This window comes from Hordeum vulgare, chromosome 6H (assembly GCF_904849725.1).
Source record: "Hordeum vulgare subsp. vulgare chromosome 6H, MorexV3_pseudomolecules_assembly, whole genome shotgun sequence".
In the NCBI taxonomy this organism is placed as follows: Eukaryota; Viridiplantae; Streptophyta; class Magnoliopsida; order Poales; family Poaceae; genus Hordeum; species Hordeum vulgare.
Window position 1 is genome coordinate 549,674,006 of NC_058523.1, and position 23,755 is coordinate 549,697,760.

At 45.6% G+C, this 23,755-nt stretch overlaps 1 protein-coding gene across 1 annotated transcript; it reads right to left on the reverse strand.

The window, feature by feature from the left end:
• Nucleotides 1-21,595: 21,595 nt before the first annotated feature.
• LOC123403868 (germin-like protein 1-1) lies at nucleotides 21,596-22,578 on the reverse strand. Its single transcript, XM_045097786.1, has 2 exons — nucleotides 22,386-22,578; nucleotides 21,596-22,273 (listed from the first exon to the last, which is right to left on the reverse strand). The coding sequence occupies exons 1-2, from the start codon at nucleotides 22,504-22,506 to the stop codon at nucleotides 21,744-21,746; spliced, it is 651 nt and encodes a 216-aa protein (XP_044953721.1). The 5' UTR covers nucleotides 22,507-22,578; the 3' UTR covers nucleotides 21,596-21,743.
• Between the last annotated feature and the right edge of the window lie 1,177 nt (nucleotides 22,579-23,755).

Genomic DNA, 23,755 nt, shown 5'->3' on the forward strand with positions numbered 1-23,755 from the left:
AGCCTCTTTAGCCTGCCTTCTATGATCGTCGGTTATTACCAGCTGCTGATCGGCGATACTCACATGTGTTTGCAGCGGCGGGATCGATTGAACTGCCTGTTCTCCCAGTTGGGGAACAGTTTTCCAGCATTTTTTGCCAGCTGCTTGGTTCGAGCCTGAGCCCGACTCCTTTTTGTGTGCTTGATATAACTTCTTGATAGAGCGCTCATAGTCTGAGTCCCTATGTTTGAAAGTTGGTTGAGCATTATCAAGAAAGTGTTGTATGCCATGCTCAGGTATGATCTCCTTTGGCGGTGGGGGCGGTTTCGATCCAAAATGGACCTTCACTTGGGCTTGCACTTCGGCTTCATTTTCCGGACGGTACTACCGGCACAGTGCCGTAGTAGAAAACTACTACCGCTCCTAGAGCGGTACTACTGCTCGCACTCTCGCACGTGCAGTACTACTGTTGGCCACTGAAACTGTCATAACTTTTGCATACGAGCTCCGAATCGAGCAAACTCAAGCTTGTTAGATTCAGGACAACAAGAGCTATCCAAACACTCTTATATTAGTTTAAAGAGGGGATACTAGCTCATGTTCTTCTATAAATTTTACGTAAGATATCCTTTTCGTCATCTTTACTAAAGAATGCAACATTTTTATTTATCCCGTCACGAGGAGCCCACTCATCGATGTGATTCATATTTTATGTGTGTTTTACCTATCTTCTTATTCCTCCAACCAACCCGTAGCCACATGGCAGCCACGCCTTTGCTGGCGACCTCTGGTCGTGCCACCGTACACCCTAGCGTCTCCTTGTGGCTCAGGCTGGATGGAGGAAGTGGACTTTTGGCCCACTCGTGGCCCGTTCAGGACCAGACAATTTGGTCCTAGCCCGTCGAAGAAATTGGCCGGTCCAGTTATAAAATTTGGCCCGTCAAAGAAATTTGGTCCAATTTGGTCCTTGGCATTCTTATCGTCACGAACCAGGACCAAACAAACTATGCAAACATAGACTGGAAATCTTAAGAACATGTAGTGAAAATGCCAATGATATAGAGATGTGAGACCTCTATGAATGAAGAACCGGCAAAAACCTTTAAACATCGAAAACATCATAGAAGATGTATATGGACTTCGTTTTAGATGAACTCGAGCTTGTCATGAAGATGACCATAAGCTGGATCACCACCACCAAGCCGTCCAAATCTGCCCAGTCGTGTCAGGACCGGACATGCCGGATCCGAGCAACTGCTGTACCACGTCGTCTCCAAAGAGGCTCCACCATGCTGATAGACAACTAGCTTTCTAGTTTAACCTCCTGGGTCGCCCGCACAGGAGCAACGGTTCGAGGGCATTTGCCTTGTTTTCTAGCGAAGAGATCCAGAGTCCCGGAGCCCGCGACCTTGTTGCCTCCATGCTCCGTAGAAAGCCAAAGAGAAGCCACAGGAAGAGACGAGCCGGCATCGCACGAAGGCACCCAGCCAGCAGAACATCGTCTTGCCATCGCGGGAGAGCTGTGCCGACCGGCCGTCAAGTTGCTGCAACAGGAGACCCGTGCAGGTGCAGCAAGTGCGATGGAGCTGCATCGTTGTCCCGTGCGTCCATGAACGGAGGAGCTTTCCCGTGCAGCCGCTGCCACGGAAAGATCCGGAACGCCAATGAGGAACTGTCCACCGCCAGAGAGAGATCCCACCGTCGCCGGCACTGCGCGGGCCTTGCCCGGCGGCACGCGCCGGTAGTGGCGGGGGAGGAGGGAGGTGGTGGGGAGCCGAGTCCTGCTAGGGTTGGGGCGCCCCGGTGCTGCTCGGCAGCGGCACGCGCGGGAGTGAGATCCGCTTTTTCCCAATAAACCCTTGGTGTACTACATATGTTTTGAAAACCTAGGGATGTAGGATTCTGGTTCTCATGATGCATTTGGATTAGAGAGGAATCATTTGGTCAATGACTACATGAAACTATCCTGATTTTGCTGTGAAGCATGGCTTCTGACTTTTGCTGCTCGCGAGGATGAGCTGGGAACCTGGGACAGCTAGCTCTCGTACAGATAAGAATAGAACCAGTGGTGGAATTGCCTGACCTAGTCCTCCAAACGCTTGCTATGACTGAGACCCCTTTTCAAAAAAGAAAGACTAAGGCCATGTTCTAGTGTTGTGGAATCGATCAAGTTGGCAACGACCGCCTGGTTAATCATGAGTTGATGACGATTCCCAGTAAAATTAACAGAACGGTTAAAAAGCCAAGCGACTTATACTGATCAGATGCAAACCCTGGTGGCTACATAGCAAATTTGTAGCTGCCCGGCCCTCTCTATCACTGATAATATGTGCTTGCTCATGGACAAGGAACGAGACGCTCTCTGCCATGTCCGATCGCAGCCGGGAACTTGGCGTTCTTATTTCGGGCCGGTGCTTTGAAATTGTACAACGCGCGAGTATGAAACATTATCGCACCGAGCAGGCATGCGGGTCCTGCTGCTCCTTTCAGGTCAGTTACAGTTGGAAGCTAGCAAAGGTAGGCCAACGCTGGCTGCTTGCTTTGCAATGGCACCATTCTGAAACAACATCAAGGGAAGCATTTGGTTGGCTCTCCGTGCTGCAACTTCAACCTTTTCTCCCGATTTGTTCTGTGGCATTGCTCGGTTTCTCCAATCCTCTGGGTTGGTTGCGATGAACTGCAAGTCTTCATTGCACGGAGTTATGTACGAGATGATGTTCTTTAATGGTGACCAGATATTGTTTCTGACTACAAATGACTATTGCGGTCTTCAAAACCTGGTACGACGAGCACGTCTACAGTTGCCACTTTCCTTTGCTGCCGATTCACGTATAATTTTCAATCCTGGCGGACAGCGTAGAATTTAAATAAGAAGACAACTAGTATGGTGTTTGATGTAATTATATTTCTTACTAGTTGTTTTATGTCTTGTTAGCTTTTCATTGTACTTGCTAATATTTTTCTATTAATTTTACGTAAGATATCCTTTTCATCATCTTTACTAAAAAATGCAACATTTTTATTTATCCCGTCATGTGGAGCCCACTCATTGATGTGATTCACATTTTATGTGTGTTTTACCTATATTTGTATTCCTTCAACCAGCCTGTAGCCACATGGCAGCCACGCCTTTGCTGGCAACCTCTGGTCGTGCCACCGTACGCTCCAGCATCTCCTTGTGGCTCAGGCTGGATGGAGGAAGTGGACTTTTGGCCCACTCGTGGCCCGTTCAGGACGGGACAATTTGATCCAGTCCGTTGAAGAAATTGGCCTTATAAAATTTCGGCCAGAATATTTTTCGGTATGGTCTGGTATTTGACCGGTCCGACCGAAAAGACCGAAGCGCGTTGCAGGCCCTTCCTCATCATCGCAGTCACTGGCGACACCATGCTTTGGCCGGTGAGATCTGCGGGCCGGGTGACCGACAACCACAACCTGCAGTCCTTCTGCCACGCGGGCGCGCCTCTACTTGATTTGTTTCCTTTTATTTGATCGAATAGAGACGAAAACTCATGTCGCACGTGAGGTAGAAGAGAAAAGAAAATCGAAAGCAAACGCCATCACACCCGTGATTATCTGAGAGTCACAGAGGGGCAAGAGGGAGACTCACCCTACCGTTTTATTTTCCTTTTAAGCAGTCGACAGAAAATAGAGAGAACGAGATAAACATGATTTGATCCGATAATCAAGGCGCCTTCCGACGTTGTTATTCCTTTTATTTTCCACTAACGGCATGTACAATGATTGAAAAGATGGACCTATCTTAAGTCTTGCATGTAATTTAGAGATGAGAAAAAAAAAAGTCTTACAATGGATCACCTCTTAACCTTATGTTCAATAACTAGGTATTTTTAAAAACATAGTGAGACGTACTGTGCTAATAGGTCACCTCTTAATCTCTTTTAAATAAGAGAAGATAAACCTTTTTTTATGAGTTCTCTCTTCATCACCTTATCATTTATCCTACTTGGTACTACTAAAATAGCATCATTGTACATGCCCTAACGAGAGAACTGAGTTCGACCTTACAATCAGGCGCCACCCGATGATGCAGTTTTCTTTTATTCAACCGAACATGCAGAAAACAGAAAGAAAGAGAGAGAGAAAATGGTTCGATCCGATCGACAATCACTGTGCCATCCCACGGCTAACTTCATGTCAGAATTGATCCCCCAATTACGGCAAGGCTCATACACAAAAAATCGCGGGCTCATGCACACGTTTTTTTTTTTTTTGAAATTTTTGAATTGCTTCCCACATGTGTCACTAAACAACTTGCATGGTACTGAAAAAACTGCTAAGGAACACACGAGCATGTTGATGGCTAATAATCACGCCATGGCCGTCGCCCAGCGAACTTCCTACCGCACGTCGTCCACATTGCTGCCAGCGCTCGCGCATGTCATCCACCCCGCCACAACAGCACCGGGCATGGCGCACCTCGCCGTTGCACCAGCGCACGTCCTGCCGGTGGTGGTTGGTCGATCCGCTCGGACTGTCCGGTGCTTCGGAGTGCTCGGACTGCCAGGCTACTTGGTCCGGTCCGGTCCGGACCGCCGTCGGCCGGTCCAAACAACGGCGCCCCACACTCCGGTCAATGTCCAATGGCAGAGCCGATGAGCTAGTGTGACGGCAGCACTCCGCACTCCTTGTCTCCTTCACGTTGCTGCCAGGGGTTGGGTGAGCTACCTGCTACTACACATTCATCCGATTCCACTGATTTGGAACCAATGGTGGAAATGCTAGTTGGTTATGCAGCCCTTGCAGGCTAGTACCTGTACACATGCGTCTTTGAATCAACCCATGCTCCATCCATTCTGTGGCATATCTATTGAGACAACGCCACATCCGTTTCGTGGGCCTTGATCGTCGTGGGCATAGTGCCAGAGCAATGCGCACAATTCAACATGTCGAGGTGGCTTATCGTGTAGTTGCGCATGCTAAGCTTGTGGCATTACAGTTTCTGTTTTTGGGACAGTTGACGGGACATGAGAGATTATTTACTTCGTATACTACAACATCTCTACTATACCTTGTAAAAGATCAGAAACTGTAAAATAATCTTCGTTTTACTGTCTTGGGCGAAAAAATGTCTATTTCAAACAGTTTTGCTAAGCCTCGGTTGACTAAGACTTCGTTACATCTCAATCGATGGTATATTCTTTTGATCTTGCATGAAGATTCCTACAAAAATTCATTGTTAATTTTCTTTTTCTTTTTTATATACTATATCACTTGATTAGGACTTGGTTAAGTATAAGTGGACTCAGGCCTAGCCACATCCTATTTCAAATATTGTAAAATAGCCGATCCTATGAAAATATATACATCTCCCCCTAAAAAAACCTCGTCCAAAATTTTCAGCTCTACTTATACTACAAAACCACCGGCAGGAGGAAAGTTTCACGTCAACAGCCACCGCCGACGCTACCGTCATCTCCCGATTCTGGTTGTTCCCGTTGCTGCCAACTAGCCGTTCGACGTCACCCACCCTTCATCGCCTCATTACCGACGGCCATCATGCCCCTCAACCTCTCGGGTCGTTCGGTAGCTCCGCATGGATGTGAGCTCGAGGCCGCCCCCGGGGCCGGACGGCCATCGCGGCCCTCGAGCTCTTGGATGACCACGACAGCTACACCATTGATGCGGGCTCGAAGTCGCCAGCGTGGCCCGACGGCCATGACAGGCAAAAGCAGTCGCGGTTAGGGGTGGCTGCTTGTGCAGGTAATTTGGGCAAGAAGATGACCATGGGAAAAAAGAGAAAGGAAAAAAAGCACCAATGAATGAAATATTCATTTTCACGATAGTAATTTGTGGTATATGTTGTACCGCAGCCTGTGCAGTATTGTAAAACAGTTTTAAGCTCCCCCTTATAATGGTTTACTGGTACCACAATATAAGGGATCTGCTACAGATGCTCTTAGCTCTGTCTTAATTTAAAATTTTAATTTTAAAGCAAGCACTAGTAGAAAACAGGCCATTGAGCTAACCACATTGGACCCGGATTGGATATAAACCGGTTCTAAAGGGTCTGTCCGCTGGGGCCCCTCCCTGCAGCAAATGGCCGCAAGGCCTTTAGGACCAGTTTGTAACACAAACCGGTCCTAAAGGTTTTTGGACCGTTTACTGCAGGGAGGGGGGCCCAGTGGACAGACCCTTTAGAACCGGTTTGTATCACAAACCGGTGCTAAAGGTTTTCTCATTTTTGCAGCAACTGCGGGGCCCCGCTGTCAGACCCTTTAGCACCGGTTTTTAACACAAACCGGTCCTAAAGCCCTCCTCTCCTTCCTCCCCGGGCACCCATATATTCCACCCCGAGCTCAGCTCCATTTCTTCTAGCTCGAGCTCAACTCCATTTTTGCTCTCTCCTTCCTCTTGGGAGCTCTAATCCATCCCCATTTTTCTCCACCATTTGTCAAGATTGTTGGCACCCATCGGTCCTACGGTTAGCATCAACATTCCCTCTTCCGGCATTGCAAGTTTTGCTCGTTTTCTTGCTCATTTCATTTTTGTTGTGCTAGCTAGGTGTTTGATGAAATGCCTAAGCTAGAGAGAGTTCATCATTTGTTATGTATACATATGCAATTTGAGCTCAAATTTAATTATGATTTGTGGTTTTTTTTATATGTATAGCGCCATGGTTTTAATATCCGTCCCCGTTGGCCCTCGTCCAGTCTATGATTCGGATGTGGTATATTATCTTTTATAACTACATATTTTCATTTCCTGATTATATGACAATTAATTACGCCGACCAACTTGACATAGATATTTTTATCTAGGAGGTAGTGGAACCGGAAATGCCAATCGACCCTATTGTTGAGAAGTTACACTTAGTTGAATAAGAAAATGTTGGCCTGAAAGAAATATTGAAAAAAACTGAAGAAAGGTTGGAAAAAACTGAAAGAGAGAAGATGACCTTGGAAAAGGTTCTTGCCGGTGTCGTCGATGGTCACAAGAGCGAGATGGACGCAATGCGTCTGAAGATTAGAAAGATTAGAAAATATGCAATTAGTAAAGAGGCTTGGTATCATTATGCCGTCGGGTCAATTGTTACCTTTGTTGCGATTTTGATCGCATTTGTTGTTGTTTTTAAATGCATTAATTAGAGAGAGTTTTTATGGTTGGTTTCAGTGTGTGTTTTTATGAGAACTATATATGTATGGTCACTACGCTACTTTGGTTTTAACGTGTGATGAACTTTTTGTATTAATAAATTAATTTAGTCATGATGATTTAGCATAATGGTTTTTGATAAATTTATATAATGCAGATGAACCGGCAATGGATGTACAGTGATCGACGTCGTCCCGAATTCCTTAATGGCATGCATAGTTTTCTCAATGTGGCTGAGAAAAACAGGCAGAATGGATTTATTTTTTGTCCATGTAAAAAATGCCAGAATAAGAGGAATTTCCCTAACTCAAGAACCATACACACCCACCTGTTGCAAGAAGGCTTCATGCCCAGTTATTTTTGTTGGACCAAGCACGGAGAAAGAGGGGTTGTAATGGAAGACAATGAAGAAGAAGAGGATAATGATAACTATCCTATGTTCGGTGAACACGGTGATACTGAAATGGGGGAAGACGAGCCTGAACTTGAGGACATTGTTGATGAGTCTGATGATGATCTTCGTCAGGTCATTCGTGAAGAACAGATAAACTGCGGAAGTGAAAACGAGAGGTTGAAGTTGGAGCGCATGTTAGAAGATCACAAAAAATTGTTGTACCCAAATTGCGAAGATGGCCAGAAAAAGTTGGGCACCACCCTGGAATTGCTGCAATGGAAGGCAGAGAATGGAATATCTGACAAGGGATTTGAAAAGCTGCTGAAAATAATGAAGAAGATGCTTTCAAGAGATAACGTGCTGCCCTGCAGTACGTACGAAGCAAAGAAGGTTGTCTGCCCTCTAGGATTGGAAGTGCATAAGATACATGCATGCATCAATGACTGCATCCTCTACCGCGGTCAGCACGAGAATTTAAATGCCTACCCGGTATGCGGTGCATTTCGGTATAAGATCAGGCGAGATGACCCTGGTGATGTTGAGGGCGACGATCGCCCCAGGAAGAGGGTTCCTGCCAAGGTGATGTGGCATGCTCCTATAATACCACGGTTGAAACGTTTGTTCCGAAACAAAGAGCATGCCAAGTTGCTGCGATGGCACAAAGAAGACCGTAAGGAAGACGATATGCTGAGACAACCTGCTGATGGGTCGCAGTGGAGAAACATCGACGATAAGTACGAGGACTTTGCACGTGACCCAAGAAACTTAAGGTTTGGTCTAAGTACAGATGGCCTGAATCCGTTTGGGGAGCAGAGTAGCAGTCATAGCACCTGGCCCGTGACTCTATGTATCTATAACCTTCCTCCTTGGTTATGCATGAAGCGTAAGTTCATTATGATGCCAGTGCTTATCCCAGGCCCGTCGCAACCCGGCAACAACATTGATGTGTACCTGAGGCCACTGGTTGATGAACTTTTAGAGTTGTGGGCTGACGAAGGTGTACGTGTGTGGGACGAGTACAAACAGGAGGAATTTGACCTACGAGGGTTGCTGTTTGTAACCATCAATGATTGGCCCGTTCTTAGTAACATCTTAGGACAGTCAAACAAGGGATACAGCGCATGCACACACTGTTTAGGCGAGACTGAAAGTATACATATAGGCAAGAATGTGTACCCGGGGCATCGTCGATTTCTTCCAGACAGGCATCCCGTAAGAAAGAAAGGAAAGCATTTCAAAGGCGAGGCAGATACACGGAGGAAGCCAACCCTCCCTAAAGGTACTGATATGTATGACATGGTCAAAGATATAAAAGTAATCTTTGATAAGGGTCCTGGCACACAATCTGTTCCGAATGACGCCGACAACCACGTAGCCATGTGGAAGAAGAAATCTATATTCTGGGAACTACCCCATTGGAAATTCCTAGAGGTTCGCTCTGCGATCGACGTGATGCACGTGACGAAAAATATTTGCGTGAACCTGCTAAACTTATTGGGCGTGCATGGGAAGAAGTCGAGAGATACACCAAAAGCACGGCTGCACCACCAACGTATGCACGAACGAGACGACCTGATGAATCCAGAGAATTTCAAAGGTCCTGCCAGCTACGCTCTTACCAAGGAAGAGAAGGAGATCTTTTTCCAAGTCCTGAGCAGTATCAAGGTCCCGTCTGGCTACTCGTCGAACATAAAAGGAATACTAAACCTGGAAGAGAAAAAGTTTCAAAACCTAAAGTCTCATGACTGCCACGTGATCATGACCCAGTTACTTCCGATTGCATTGAGGGGGCTTCTGCCAGAAAACGTGCGAGTACCCATTGTGAAGCTATGTGCATTCCACAACGCAATTTCTCAGAAGGCAATCGATCCAGCAACTCTAGCAAGTTTACAGAAGGACGTGGTCCAATGTCTTGTCAGCTTCGAGTTGGTGTTCCCACCAACCTTCTTCAATATTAGGACGCACCTCATAGTTCACCTAGTCCAAGAGATTTCCGTTCTCGGTCCTGTATTCTTACACAATATGTTCCCCTTTGAGAGGTTCATGGGAGTCTTGAAGAATTATGTTAAAAACCGTGCTAGGCCAGAAGGAAGCATGGTCAAGGGCTATGGAACAGAGGAGGTCATTGAGTTTTGTGTTGACTTTATTCCTGACCTGAACCCGGTCGGTGTTCCTCAGTCGCGCCATGAGGGGAGACTGCGTGGAAAAGGCACGCTAGGAAAGAAATCAACAACATGTATGGACGAGCAATCTTTCACTCAAGCACACTACACAGTTCTAGTTAATTCCAGCTTGGCGGCTCCATATATCCAGGAACACAAGGATATTTTGCGCTCGGAATACCCGGAGCAACCTGAAGATTTCATTGCTAAAGAACACGCGAAGACTTTCGGCGGATGGTTGCAAAGACGTCTCATTAATGACAACATTGTTGAAGATGAGCTATACTTGTTGGCCAAGCAACCATCTTCGACTGTATTGACCTTTAAAGGGTACGAGATAAATGGTAACACATTTTACATGGCAGACCAAGATAAAAAGAGCACCAACCAAAACAGTGGCGTCCGGTTTGATGCAAAAGACGACAACGGGCAAAGGGTCACATACTATGGTTACATAGAGCAGATATGGGAACTTGACTACGGACCTTCCTTTAAGGTCCCTTTGTTCTGGTGCAAATGGTTCAACCTGTCAGGCGTGAAGGTAGACCCGAAGTACGGAATGACAACAGTGGATCAGAAGAATCTTGGGTACGGCAATGATTTATTCGTCCTAGCCAATGATGTGGCTCAGGTTTTCTATGTGAAGGACATGTCTAGCAGACCGAGAAAAAGAAAAGATAAGGAAGTGAATACATCAGACGATGAGCCAAGGCGCCACATAGTTCTTTCAGGGAAAAGAAACATCGTGGGAGTCGAGGACAAGACAGACATGTCAGAAGATTACAATAAATTTGATGAAATTCCTCCCTTCAAAGTCAAAGATGATACAAGCATCCCGTTAAATGATGAAGATACTCCATGGTTACGGCGCAATCAGAAGAAAGGCAAGAAGAAAAATAGATAGGGAGTGTTGTTGGTGATGTGTAATAATGTATTAAACCTTTTATATAATTGTGTTGACCATTTTGATAAATATCAAAAATTTGATCAATTTTCACTAAATTTGACCATTTTGATAAATATCATTTTTATTTTTTAAGTGTTAAAATGACATTTAGACAATTTATAAATAAATGTAAAAGAAAACAGAAAAAGGAAACAAAAAAGAAAAATAAAAGAAGAAACCGGAAAAAGAAAAAGGAAACAAAAAGAAAAAGAAAACAGGAAACAGAAAAAAGGAAACAAGAAAAATAAAAGAAGAAACAAAAAAAGAAAAAGAAAACAAAAAGAAAAAGAAAACAGGAAACAGAAAAAAGGAAAAAAGAAAAATAAAAGAAGAAACAGGAAAAGAAAAAGGAAACAAAAAGAAAAAGAAAACAGGAAACAGAAAAAAGGAAAAAAAAAAAAGGAAAAAAACCTTTAGGACCGGTTTGTAACAACAACCGGTCCTAAAGGTGGGTTCGCTTCGCGCCCAATTTTTGGACCCTTTAGCACCGGTTGTTAACACACACCGGTGCTAAAGGCTCTAGACCTCTGCGGGGCCGCCAACTTCTCGCCTTCCCGCGCGTCTCTCCTCGCCTTCTCTCCTCGCCGCCTCTCTCCTCGCCGACTCGACCTTCTCGCCGCCTCCTCGCCGCCGTCGCCTCCTCGCCGATCCTCGCCGCGCCGCCGCCTCCTCGCGCCGCCTCCTCGCCGATCCTCGCCGCCTCCTCGCCGCGTCGTCGCCTCCTCGCCGCCTCCTCCTCGCCGCGCCGCCGCCTCCTCGCGTGCGGCCTCCTCGCGCCGCCTCCTCGCCGATCCTCACCGCCTCCTCGTCGCGCCGTCGCCTCCTCGCCGCCTCCTCGCCGCGCCGTCGCCTCCTCGCCGCCTCCTCGTGACGCCTCCTCGCCGCCTCCTCGCGCGCCGCCCCACGCCGCCTCCTCGCCGCCCCACTTCATCTTCTTCTCACGTACGGTATATATATCCATATTTGTTGTAGTTTTTTGTATATCCATATTGTTGTATATCATATTGTTGTATCATATTTTTCATATATCATATATCCATATTGTTGTATCATATATCCTATTTTCGTATATCCATATTGTTGTATATCATATATCCATATTGTTGTATATCTTATTTTAGAGTCTTATCATATTGTTGTAGTTCCTATTTTTACCCTTAGACTTTATTCTTACCGTTTTATCGATGGAGATCGCAAAGTCCTATGATTGTATAAATGAGGTGACTCCGACGATTCCGACGATTCCAACGATTCCGTAAAACCCTAAACCGACGATTCCGTAAAACTTTTCGACGATTACGATTCCGTAAAACTTTTCGACGATTCCATAACTGCGGGGAAAGTTTCCGACGATTCCGACGATTCCGTAAAACTTTCCGACGATTCCGTAAAACTTTGCGACGATTACGACTCCGACGATTCCGTAAAACTTTTCCGTAAACTTTCCGGTTCCGTAAAACTTTTCCGTAAATAATTTTGCTAAGTTAAATTCTTGTTACTAGCAGGTGTTGAGCTATGGATCCCCAAGAATCACATGATCAGCACGCCGATCAGCTCGCGGGAATGGGTGAGGCGGAGAAGGAAAGATACATGTGCCAGATGATTTTTGAAGATGCAACGGCCATATATCATGATGACGACGGTGGACATGCGTTTAGCAATCAATTTTTGAACGACTCCGGTGACGGAGCTGAGAATATAGAAGATGTAGTAGATGCAGAAGTGCCCTCCGGAACAAACTCTGCCAATGTATATCTCAAGTCACTGTTGACGCAACAATTAATTTGTATTGCACTTACTAACGAATCATTATTTTCTCGTTTAGGCGCCCTCCGGAACACCTAGCGCAAGTACTGAGACAAAGTCGAAACGAGGCCCGGCCGCAAGGTTGAAAGATACTGCAAGGTACTCGATCGATAAAGTTGCTGCTGATGGCAAACCACTGGAACCCCCAGAAACTTATCGCAAATTTGTAAATCAGTGCGGAGTTGTTGTAAGAGACCTGGTCCCGATCAACTTAATAGAATGGAATAAGCCGAAGACCGGCGCCAACGTTGGAGCTACTTATGTCGATGACAGATTGAAAAGAGTGCTTTGCGACACGGTCTGGCTAAATTTCAGCGTAGCGGAATATAAGAAGAAGAAAGTCGAGGAGTGGGCTTTGAAGAAGATGGCCACACAATTCCACAGGTGGAAGAAAGACTTGTGGAAGAAATATAAGGACGAAGATCCAGTTTTCACTGGGCACCTAGTGAAGATAAGAGACGCTTGGCCTGATTTTAAGGCGTACAAGAAATCGGGTGTCTTTACATCCCGATCAGCCACAAATACGGAGAATGCGAAGAAGAAGAAATATCACCATATTTTGGGGTCAGGTGGCTACATGACTGCCCTGCCTAGGTGGCGACGCTATGAAGATGCGCTTCTGAAAAGAAATATCATTCCACAGACACATGACTGGCCCGATAGGTCCAAGTTCTGGTTGTTCGCGCATGGGGCAACGTTGGACGCTGAGACTGGGATGATTGTTGCGGAGGGACCATGGTCGGAAAAAATAACACAAGTCGTATCAGATCTAGAGAAGGCAATAGAAGCTGTTCGAAAAGGAACTTTTGTTCCCGATAGAGAGAACGACGAGTTGACGAAGGCACTCGGGAACCCCGAAAAGTGGGGACGAACACGAGGCTTTGGAGCTACTACCCCGTGGAACCAAGGGTTTTCGGCGGACCTTGGCACTTACAGAAGCCGTGGTAGAAGCAAGAGGAAGGCGTTGGAACGGATATCGACATTAGAAGAAAAGGTGGCGTTTCTCTTGAAGAAAGGGGGACACCCTGTACATGACACTGAAGAGGAGGAAGAAGATCCTGCACCTGACGCTTATCAGCAGCAATTAGAAGACGATCCTGTAGCAGATGCCGTCCCATCTCAGCATAGAAGCAGCGTGGGTTCCACGCAGCTGCAGCTAGAAGACGGTCCTGCAGTCGAACCGTCGGCGCCTCACTACCCCGTGGATGATGTCACGGAGAAGACAAACTGTGAGATACATATGCCAATGGGGAACATATCCTTCATGGTGGCGTCAGGCTATGCTTTACCGAATCAACCTGGAGCAACCTACCATGGTGGTCAGATTCCAGCATCCCATGCTCGTGTCGGGTTGTCAACAATTACGCCGGGATGCCAGTCAATTGAGCTTGATATTCCTGGAGGTGAAGGCGAGAAGACACTGGGAGAAATGGAGCTTGGTATCATCTTGTGGAAGAAGAAACACATCGTGTTTCCTAACGCGACGCCAAGGCCACCGACTCCTCCAGGTACAAATGCACCACCTCCAACAATTACTGAATGTTGCACCACATGTAAGCCTATTTTTAATAGTTTTTTCACCTTCGTACAGAGAATACACGACCTCCAAGTCCACCCCCCAACGCACCTCCAAGTCCACCCCCCAACGCACCTCCAAGTCCACCCCACAACGAAGATAGGGAGCCCGAGGCCGAGAGTCCATCGCCCGTGCACTCCAGTGAGCCGACGGATGCGCCCACTACGGGTACGGCAAAACGGAAGCTGCAGTTCAGAAGAAACGGGACTCCTCCCAAGAAGAGAGAAAGGAAACCCAATAAAGTCAAGACTCCCCCGAAGTTACCAGGCCTGATGACTCCGGAGGAACTAGACGAGGCCGTGAAAGCCAAAAACAAAGCATGGTTCGCACGGTTTCCCCTGAAGCCCCCTCCAGACATCTGGAAGGAAACTCTAAAGAACGTACCAAAGTGGAAAATTGAGCGCACCATCGACAACTTATATTATCCTGAACCGCCGCCACCGCCGCCCCTTTCAGACTATGAACGGTTCATTGAAAAGATGCACACCGCACAGATGAAGCAAGCGGAGCAGACGAAATGCGGGAAACAAGTTCCCTAGCTCGGACAACAAGAAGCACAGTCAATTGCCCCGCTCAAGGTGTTATCTGACCAGGCTTCAGTGTCCGGTCCACGCATGGGCGACGTAGGTTACGCTATTGCTGATGTGGTAAATAAATATAAGCCCGAGCACCCTCTGTTCGAAAATCCTAGTGCTCTAACAACCCAACTATGGAATTTACATGGTTGGTACTTGGAGGCCGCAAGGCAAAAGAGAGACTGTATCATGGCGGCAGTTCAGGATCAACACTACTTCGGAGAGTACGGTGTGGAGGTTGGGTTCGATGATTTTTTCCAGATGTACAATCAACGTGCCCTCGACAAAGCTATCGTCAGCTGCTACTGTTTGTAAGTGATTTATTTGTGTAATTTAATTATTTAGTTAAGCTCGCGTTCATTGCCCGTATAATTATCACTCACGAGACATTCTTTTTGTACGCTACTATGCAGAATGAAGATTCGTGAATGCAGGCTGGCAGGAATCTAGGACTTTGGGTTCATTGACCCGTATTCGTTTCATCAAGAGACAATAGAAAAGTTCAACAAGGATACACCGGATGATTTGCTAAGGTTTTTGAAGCGACAAAGTACCAAAAAAGAAATACTTTGGCCCTACGGATTCAAGTGAGTGTTACTGTCTTGTACACATTCCATTTTGCTTACCTGATGTTAAGTGTAATTGATGAGTATGCATGACTGCGTGTGTACACGTGCGCAGGTCCCACTTCATATTGTTCATCATTAGAATCGATCAAGGACAAGTTGAAGTCTGGGACCCGTTAACCTGGGACGCTCACAAATGGAAGAGCGCGCGTCAGATGCTTCAAAGGTATATATATATCGGCCTCTTTCGTTCATCGGCCTCTTTTTCGTTCATTTCCTGATATCAAGTAAGTAATAATTAACTCTTGTATTCATTTTTCTTTGTCGGCCAGGGTTTGGCAAATGTTCATCAAGGAAGAACCCGGTACATGGGCAGACAAGCTCCACTTTTAGATTAACAAAGTAAGTAGTACTACGTACCCTGGTTTCAATACCATTACCATTCTCTTGATTATTATTAATTTGACTGAATTATGTTCTCGTATATAGGGCGTCCCGCAACAACCACAGGGCACTGATTATTGTGGATACTACGTTTGCGAGTACATTCACAGGATTATCAATGAGAAATCCCGTACTTCCAGAAATCTAGAGGTACGTAACCGGATCTTCACAACTTTATTTATGTTGCCATCAATTATGTTTAGTTTTGTTCATAACTTAATTGTTTTCATCTACTTCTTTTAAAGCTGCAACGAAAGCGGGCGATGCTCAGACCAATCCAACATTACAAGGCAGTTGCAGAGGAATTGGCATGATTTCTCCTCACGCAAGTCATAGATGAAGGCGGAGAATTTTTCCATCCTATGAACCAATAGCCAGCTCCCTTCTCTATGCAAGTATACAGCTATAGGAAACGAACTTCAAATTATGTAATGATAATCGGTCCAGTACTTCGTGTTACATGTATATATGTACTTTTATTTGGTGCATCAACATTTTACCGCAAACACGGAATCGGAAACACTTAACCGCAAACACGGAATCGGTGTTTCCGGATACGTGTTTCCGATTCCGTGTTCGTAAAAAACGGAACACGGACACACGGAATCGGAAACACGGAATTGGAAAGACGTAAACGGAAATACGAAACAGGAAACACGTAAAGGAAAACCCTGAAAATACGGAACACGGAAACACCGAAATACGGAATCGGAAACCCTGAAAAGAAAAGGAAAAAAAAGAAAAAAAAGCATTAGGACCGGTTGGTGTTACCAACCGGTTCTAAAGGTCCTCCGCCTGCGCGCACTCTTCGGCGCCCACGTGGAGGCCTTTAGAACCGGTTTGTAAGAGACCGGTGCTAAAGGGGGGGGCCTTTAGTCCTGGATACGTAGCACCGGATGTGTATCCGGGTCCAAAGGCCCTTACCAACCGGTTCTAATACCCCTTTCTCCACTAGTGAAGTTTAAAAAAATGAACTGAACACAATACCAGAGCAATGTCATTAGATCCATCATGAAATATATCTCAATGTTGTATCCATTTGGTACTATAGATGTAAATGTTTTTCATATGAAAGTTGGTCAAATGTACAGAATGTTTACGATAAATCTAATACACAAAGTAAAAGAAAAAAAACATAGCACCGTAAGAGTTTGAATGATTAAGCTACCAGTGAAGCCATCCAGAAGGTTCCTAGATAGTGTTAGCACGTTGATAGTACCATATAATTTGTATCTTGCTATCTCCATCTCCCTTCTCCTAACGTGCAAGTCACGATTGAGTCATGGTTGTCATTTTATGTGTATCTTGGAATAAGCTCCCATTTATTAAAGACTCTCAACCTCTCTGTGTAGAGGGTGAGACGCTTCGACCAAGGTTTACAGGTGCTGTCCTAAGAGCATCTTTAACAGACCCTGTAAAAACCGACTCTTAAAAACGCGTATAAGGGATACTGTAAATAGTTTTTATAGTGCGAAATTGCTCCAGACAGAAAAGACCCCATAAATAGAACTGTATTTCACTATAGCTAAAAAAGAAATTTTACAGGTGCTACGTACATGTACATGTATAACCTGCCAGGTTGACGGCAAGCAGTCCCAACGAGCAGTCGGTGTCACATGCATCAGAGATGAGTCATTTTCCATGTAATCATCAATCGTACGTACTCTGATTTTGCTTTCAAGAATAGTTTTTGACTTCTGCTGATTGCAAAAACTGAGCTGGGACAGCTTTCTGCACAGAGTAGAATAGAACTAGTGCAAAATAGCCTTTCATGAGCATGTTGTGATGGAGACACCCGGTAAGAAAAGACCCGTTCTTGTACGATATACATACATCGGATATATCAAAATTCTAATGTGAAATCGTTCAACTTTACAAGTGAATGATGGTCGACTGGTTACCAATATCATGCCCACTCCAAGTAAACTCACAGATCTTGTACAAACCCAAGCAACAAGCAACTAGCTAGTTCCGCGTGTGGACACGGACATGCAACTACATTTGTGTGCGACCATGTGAGTGTGCAAGTGTAGTTGTGCGGGGCATGGGAAAAGACAAAGTAAAAATAATAAACACAATTCAATAAAAAATCCACATAAATATTTGCGAAAAACCATAAGGTCTTGGAGTTACTACATGAAACTTGTTGATCGCCATCTAGATGAAAATTAGCAAATCCGATACTTTTAATATAGAATTGATCTTTTTAGAAATCTAACCTAAGACAGATTTAATATGTGAAGTAAAATAAACAAAAAGAACAACCGTTCGAGTTTAATCGTCATCGGAGCTTATCCGAGATACACATGCAATTAATGTATAACAACTATGACACCATTGTGACTTGCACGTTAGGAGAAGGACGATATAAATGGATACAAATCGTATAATTATCAACCCGCTAACAACTCTATCCACGAAGGGGCAGACGCCTCCACCAAAACTTACAAGTAGCATACCATGTGGATTGATGGGCAAGCTGTGTGAGGAGTCATTTTCTATGAAATTATGAAGCACATCCTGATTTTGTTGTGAAGAATGGCTTCTGACTTTTGCCACTTGGGAAGCTGAGCTGGGACAGCGGCCGTATCGAGTAGAATAAAACTACTAGTGTGTAGTGGTATTGTGCGACTTAGTATTCCAAGAGCATGTTATGATGGGGAACCCTCGTCAACAAGGAAAGAAGAAGATCCCGTATACACACAAAGGCAACATATGCCAAACTTGTGTTTTGAAATCGATCAAGTTGACGAGTTTAAACCAGAAATGGCGACTCAAAATCGGCTTCAATCAGATACCATTCGCGGCGGCTAGAGCGTAAACAGGACCCGGCCGGTTATCTCTATCACCGACGAGGGAGAAGGGGGTGTTTCGCCGCCTTGTCCAAAACGCTCGCCGGCGTCTTGCCATGAATTTACCGGTTGTCCTGTTTCGGTAGGTACATCTTGGCAGCCGAGAACTTGGCATTCTAAATAGGACCGGTCGTTTGAGATTGTACAACGCGCGAGCAGGAAATTATTATCTCACCAACCAGGCATGGTGTTGCTGTTCATTTTAGATCGAGTTAGTTAGAAGGCAGCAAAGGTGATAAATTAATTTTAAGACCGTTGGTTGATAGACTGTACAAATTGGATGATACCCCGTGTGTTAAAAAAATTGGGTTGATAACATATGACTTGTTATATCTGATTATGTAGAGTTGTAAAATATTTATTGAACATATGTAGAATAATTAAAGAAAAACTTATTTTCATGCATGGTTGAATGTTTTTGTTGGTTTTTTCTCTATACATGATTGCATTTGGAAGTGGGCTTTACCTCATGCACAGTTGTACACTGAAGTGGCATGCTTGCATGTTGAGATAAATAAATCAGTGAAGGTCACTCTCTTATGTGTATATAGTATAAGGTACGGGCATCTCCAACACGGACTCTTAAAACAGAAAAATTATCCCTTCGTCGACAACAAGCTCATCGGTTGAGAGCCTCGGCAAATGAAGCCACGTGAGTGAAAAAATACAACGTGGGGCATGACCTTCCATCTAGTTGTAAGACCAGCGCTCCGTTGGGAGGTTCACCCACTTGGCTATACAACTGGCAGTCATGGAGGACGTGGTGCGGTGCCGGTCGTGCTGAGCGAGGAGGCATTGTTTAAATAGGGTTTAATTGGATAAATGTCACTTATATTTTGTCGATTCCGAGAAATGCAACTACAATTTGTCATGATGTGCTACTTACCTATACATGTATAACCTGAATGCTAGTTGGTGGCAAGCTGTCTCAGCGAGCAGTCGATCTCACTTGCATAGAGAGAGGTCATTTTCCATGTAATAGTCAATCATATATATCCTAATTTTGCCGTGAAGAATGGGTTTTTGACCTTTGCTGCTTGCAAAGCAAAGATGAGCTGGGACAGCTTTCATACATAGTAGAATAGAACTAGTGGTATTTTGCAACCTAGTCTTCCAAGAGCATGTCATGACAGAGACACCTCGTTAAATCAGAAAGTAAAGAAGAAATACTTTGACAACTAGTGTGTGCATACATAGCATATGTCAAAGTTGTGTTGTGGAATTGATCAACTTGATGAGTGGATGACAGACTAGGTAAACTCACTGAGAGGGTAGAAACTCAAGCGACTTGTACTAAACGACTACCAAGTAAATCAATAGCCTGCTTGTTATCTCTATCAACGACAATTTGCATACTCCGCTCGTTATTACATGTGTGTGTGTTCCCTGACGAGGATGCAGCAAGGATGAGGGAGAGATGGAGGAATGAAGGAATGGTGTAGAGGTGGCTAGGATGCAACATTGAGGTGGGCATAGGTCGCACGGAGGTAGAAAAGACATGAATGGTGTTGACGTATAATATGCTGCCTAGTCTCTTTCATCAGATCGGTCTTTTGGTTGCATTGGCTAGAGCATGCACTTCTACATGGTATCAGAGCCAAGAGGTCTCGAGTTCAAGACTTGGCTGGCGCAATTAAATTGAAGCCCACTTTCGGTCCACGTTTAGGCCTGAGGAAGCCACACATGAGGGGAAGTGTTGATGTATAATATGTTGCCTAGTCTCTTTCATCAGATTGGTTTTTTGATTGCATTGGCTAGAACATGCACTTCTACATATGGAAGATGAATGGGTGGGTTGGCCTTCTAAAACTGGTAGCCTAAACATCACACACTGTGTGTAGAATGTTTGTCCAAAAAACTTTTGTGCGTGTCATTTTGAACTACTCCTGCCTATTCATTTCGGTGTGTGAACAACAATAACGACATTGGTAAATATTGAACTACATACAACAACCGACATCTGCAGCACCGATGGTGGTCTTCTGAAGAAGCACGTCCCAGTGTGGACGCGGGCAAGAGACATCAACCATGGGAAGACAGATGAAATGTGGCTACTTTTAATTTCTTAGCCATTCCAGCTTGCAAGATACATTAAAAGTTGACTTTTTAGATAAGAACATTTGTGTGTGTACAATGTTGAACAATCGTAGCCAACCACACACTTGTTTGCTCGTTCTTTTAGTGTAGACTTTTGTTATTTTACTCTATGCAGAAAATCTTGGGAAATCTGCCAAGTTATAAATTTGTTGACAAGTTGAAATTAACTAATGTAACATACACGTCAAGAATGTGAGAGGATTTGTAGCCCAGGTGCGGGGGCACGGAACTAGTACCAGGCGTGGGCAGCCCGGCCCGGCTGGCCCATCCCGAAAGCCCAACATCCGGGTTGGGCTCGGGCTCAGCTTTTCCACCCGAAGCCCGGCCCGAAAGCCCGGAAATGAGTCCGAACAGGACGTTTATCAGTATTTTATTTAAAATGTAGGTATAATATATATTTTAAATATCTTGAAAATTATTATTTTAATCAAAAAAGTGCAATGTTCACTTGTTTCAGGCCGGGTCGGGTTGGGCTCGGGCTTGAGATTTTGCTGCCGGGCTTTCCAAGCCTGGCCCGAACCTGCAAATGCACACGTGTACACGCAACCCCTTTTTCTTTTGGCATGCGATTTACAAACATTCATATCTTTTGAGCGAAAAGTCCAAATTAAATTTCCTTTGCTTGTTGGTGTTTTTGGTGATGATGGCTTTCAAATGAGATTCATTTAGAATTCTTTTGGATGAGCTTTTAATTTTTCATTAAGTTCCAATTTTTGAAACTTGGTAAGGGCGACCGACAAAATCATGAGTTGCAGATCCCGCGACCGGCGAAAATGATTGAATTGCTGAAACTTGGTACAATGGGCCGACAAAATCATAAGTTTCAGAACATGCGACGAGCATAAACGTAAGTTTCAGGAACATAAACCTAAAAATCATTATGCCCACGTGCAGGATCACCGACTTTGTGGAAGCGCGAGGGTGACCGGCAATGCTTCGTAGGTGCGTCCTTCCGCACCTGCGTGCCCCTGCGAATTTCCGGTCATGGAATAAATCAAATGTAATATACACGTCAAGAAATAGAGTATACATTTTTTTTGGAGGGTGAAAGAGAGGACACATTAACATGAACATACACTATGTGAAAGAGAACCAATTTTGTATTATTTTCAAGACAAACAAATGGAACATACACATCAAAAAATCAACTGCACGCAACAGCTCGCTTCAGTAGGAGTATCATTTATTCAGCAATGAACACACGGTTATTCTTCGGGAACGGCACCCACACTACTTGAACCTAGCCTTGACGGCATCGATGTCTTCGTTACTGACCCGGAAGGCCTTGGCCAGCACGTCGCTAGGCACCGGCGGCGCGGCGGCGAAGAGCGTGGTGGCGATAGCTTGCGTGCCCTGGAGCTGGCTGTTGAAGCCGGCGATGACAGCGGCGGGGCCATGCCCCCTGTTTTGCTGGAAGTGCACGAGCCCACGCGGGAAGACGAACACGTCTCCGACGGTGATGGTCTTGGTGAAGAGCTTGTTGGCGGTGGTGATGAAGCCGACCTCCAGGACTCCCTCGAGGACGAAGATGATCTCGGTGGCGCGCGGGTGGGTGTGCGGCGGGTTCTGGCCTCCCGGCGCGTAGTCGATGCGCGCCATGGACACGCCGAGCGTGTTCACCCCGGGGAATGACTGCACGTTCGCCGCCGTGACGTTGGATCCCGCCGGGTTGTTGGTGTTGCCGGCGTTCTTGAGGCCGGCGAAGAAGAAGTCGTCCGCCGTGATGTCCGCCTTGCACGGGAACCCGTTCAGCTTGATCGCTGCCGCCATTCGTTTTGACAAACGCACCGCACTCGTCAGTAAGACCCAGTAAACAACGAAGCTGACAGATTAAGGTGTATAATGAATATATAGTTCAGCAAGATGACTCACGGGATTTCAGGTCGGCCACGCAGACGTCCTGGAGCATGTCGGGGTCGCCGGCGAGGGAGGGGGCGGCGAGGGCGAGGAGGACGGCGCAGGCCGCTACGGCGGAAAGGTGAAGCCTCGCCATGATAGATTGGTCAATGCTTGCTTGCTATCAGCTTGGTGGTATATATGGCTGTGGAGTGTTTGGAAATGAGCAAGGGTAGAGCTGGTACTTATAGGCCAGGTGATGTGTGGATGGAAGTATATAATGGATAGCATCGCCATCTCATGGTCAAACGGGGTAGGCTGCGACGGGTTCGGATGGGGAGGGAAGCAAAGCATCCGATTCCGTTAATTTGGAGCCAATCAAAGGGGGGGTATACACAGTTGTTTATGCAGGCTACCTGCTCCACATGCATCCTTGAATCAGATCCATGATCCCTGTTGGAGACAACGGACCCGAGTTTCGTGGGTCTCCATCGTCGTCGTCGCTGGCGGAGCTCCAGGGACTATGCACGATCGCACATGGCGACGGGTGGCTTATCCAGTAGTTGCACATGATAATGCTTGTACCGCCAGACCTCAGACTGTCCATAATGGATGTAACTTCACTAGTAAAATCGGATCAAATTCAACAAATTTACGTATATAGCAATGATTTTGTAAGGAGAAAGATGAATTAAGTAATATAGTTAGTTACTCAAACTATTTGTAACATTATAACACATTAATAAATGAAATATTACATTACACTAAACATATATTGCTCCCCATTATAAAAATAGTAACATCGACTAGTAACATGTGCAGGTTACTAGGGGAAGTTATTTCCCACTATCACTAGTCTCATAGTAACCGAGCTGTGTTTTTTCTTTTTTGGGAGCGGTTGACACAACAAAAGATGTAGCTAGGTACCCTGCCTGCTTGATGGTGGCAAGCTGTCGCAGCCAATAATGAACTACTTGCATCAGAGACTTTTGTCTCTTCAGGGATACTTTTCCTTAGCTAAACCGAGCACCAGGCCACTAGCCATATTCAAATACAGCTGACAAAGCAGGCTGCTCGGCCGTCTCTGTCACCGACGACAATGCACGCAACCCGTCCGTTATTACGTGCGCGCTCGCGGATGAGGGGGGAGAAGCTCTCTGCCTCGTCCGAAGCGCTCGCCGGCGTTACCTGTTGTCCTGTTCCGGTCGGTACATCCGAGCCCGTCACGGCGGCTTTCTAAATAGGGCCGGTGGTTTGAGTTTGTACGACGCCAGGAGCAGGAAACATTATCTCGCCGAGCAGCCATGGCGTCTGCTGCTCCTTTTAGGTCAGCTATTAGTTGGGAGGCAGCCCAAGGTAGGCCAAGCCTGGCCTGGCTTGTCATGCTAAAACACACTTAAAAGGAC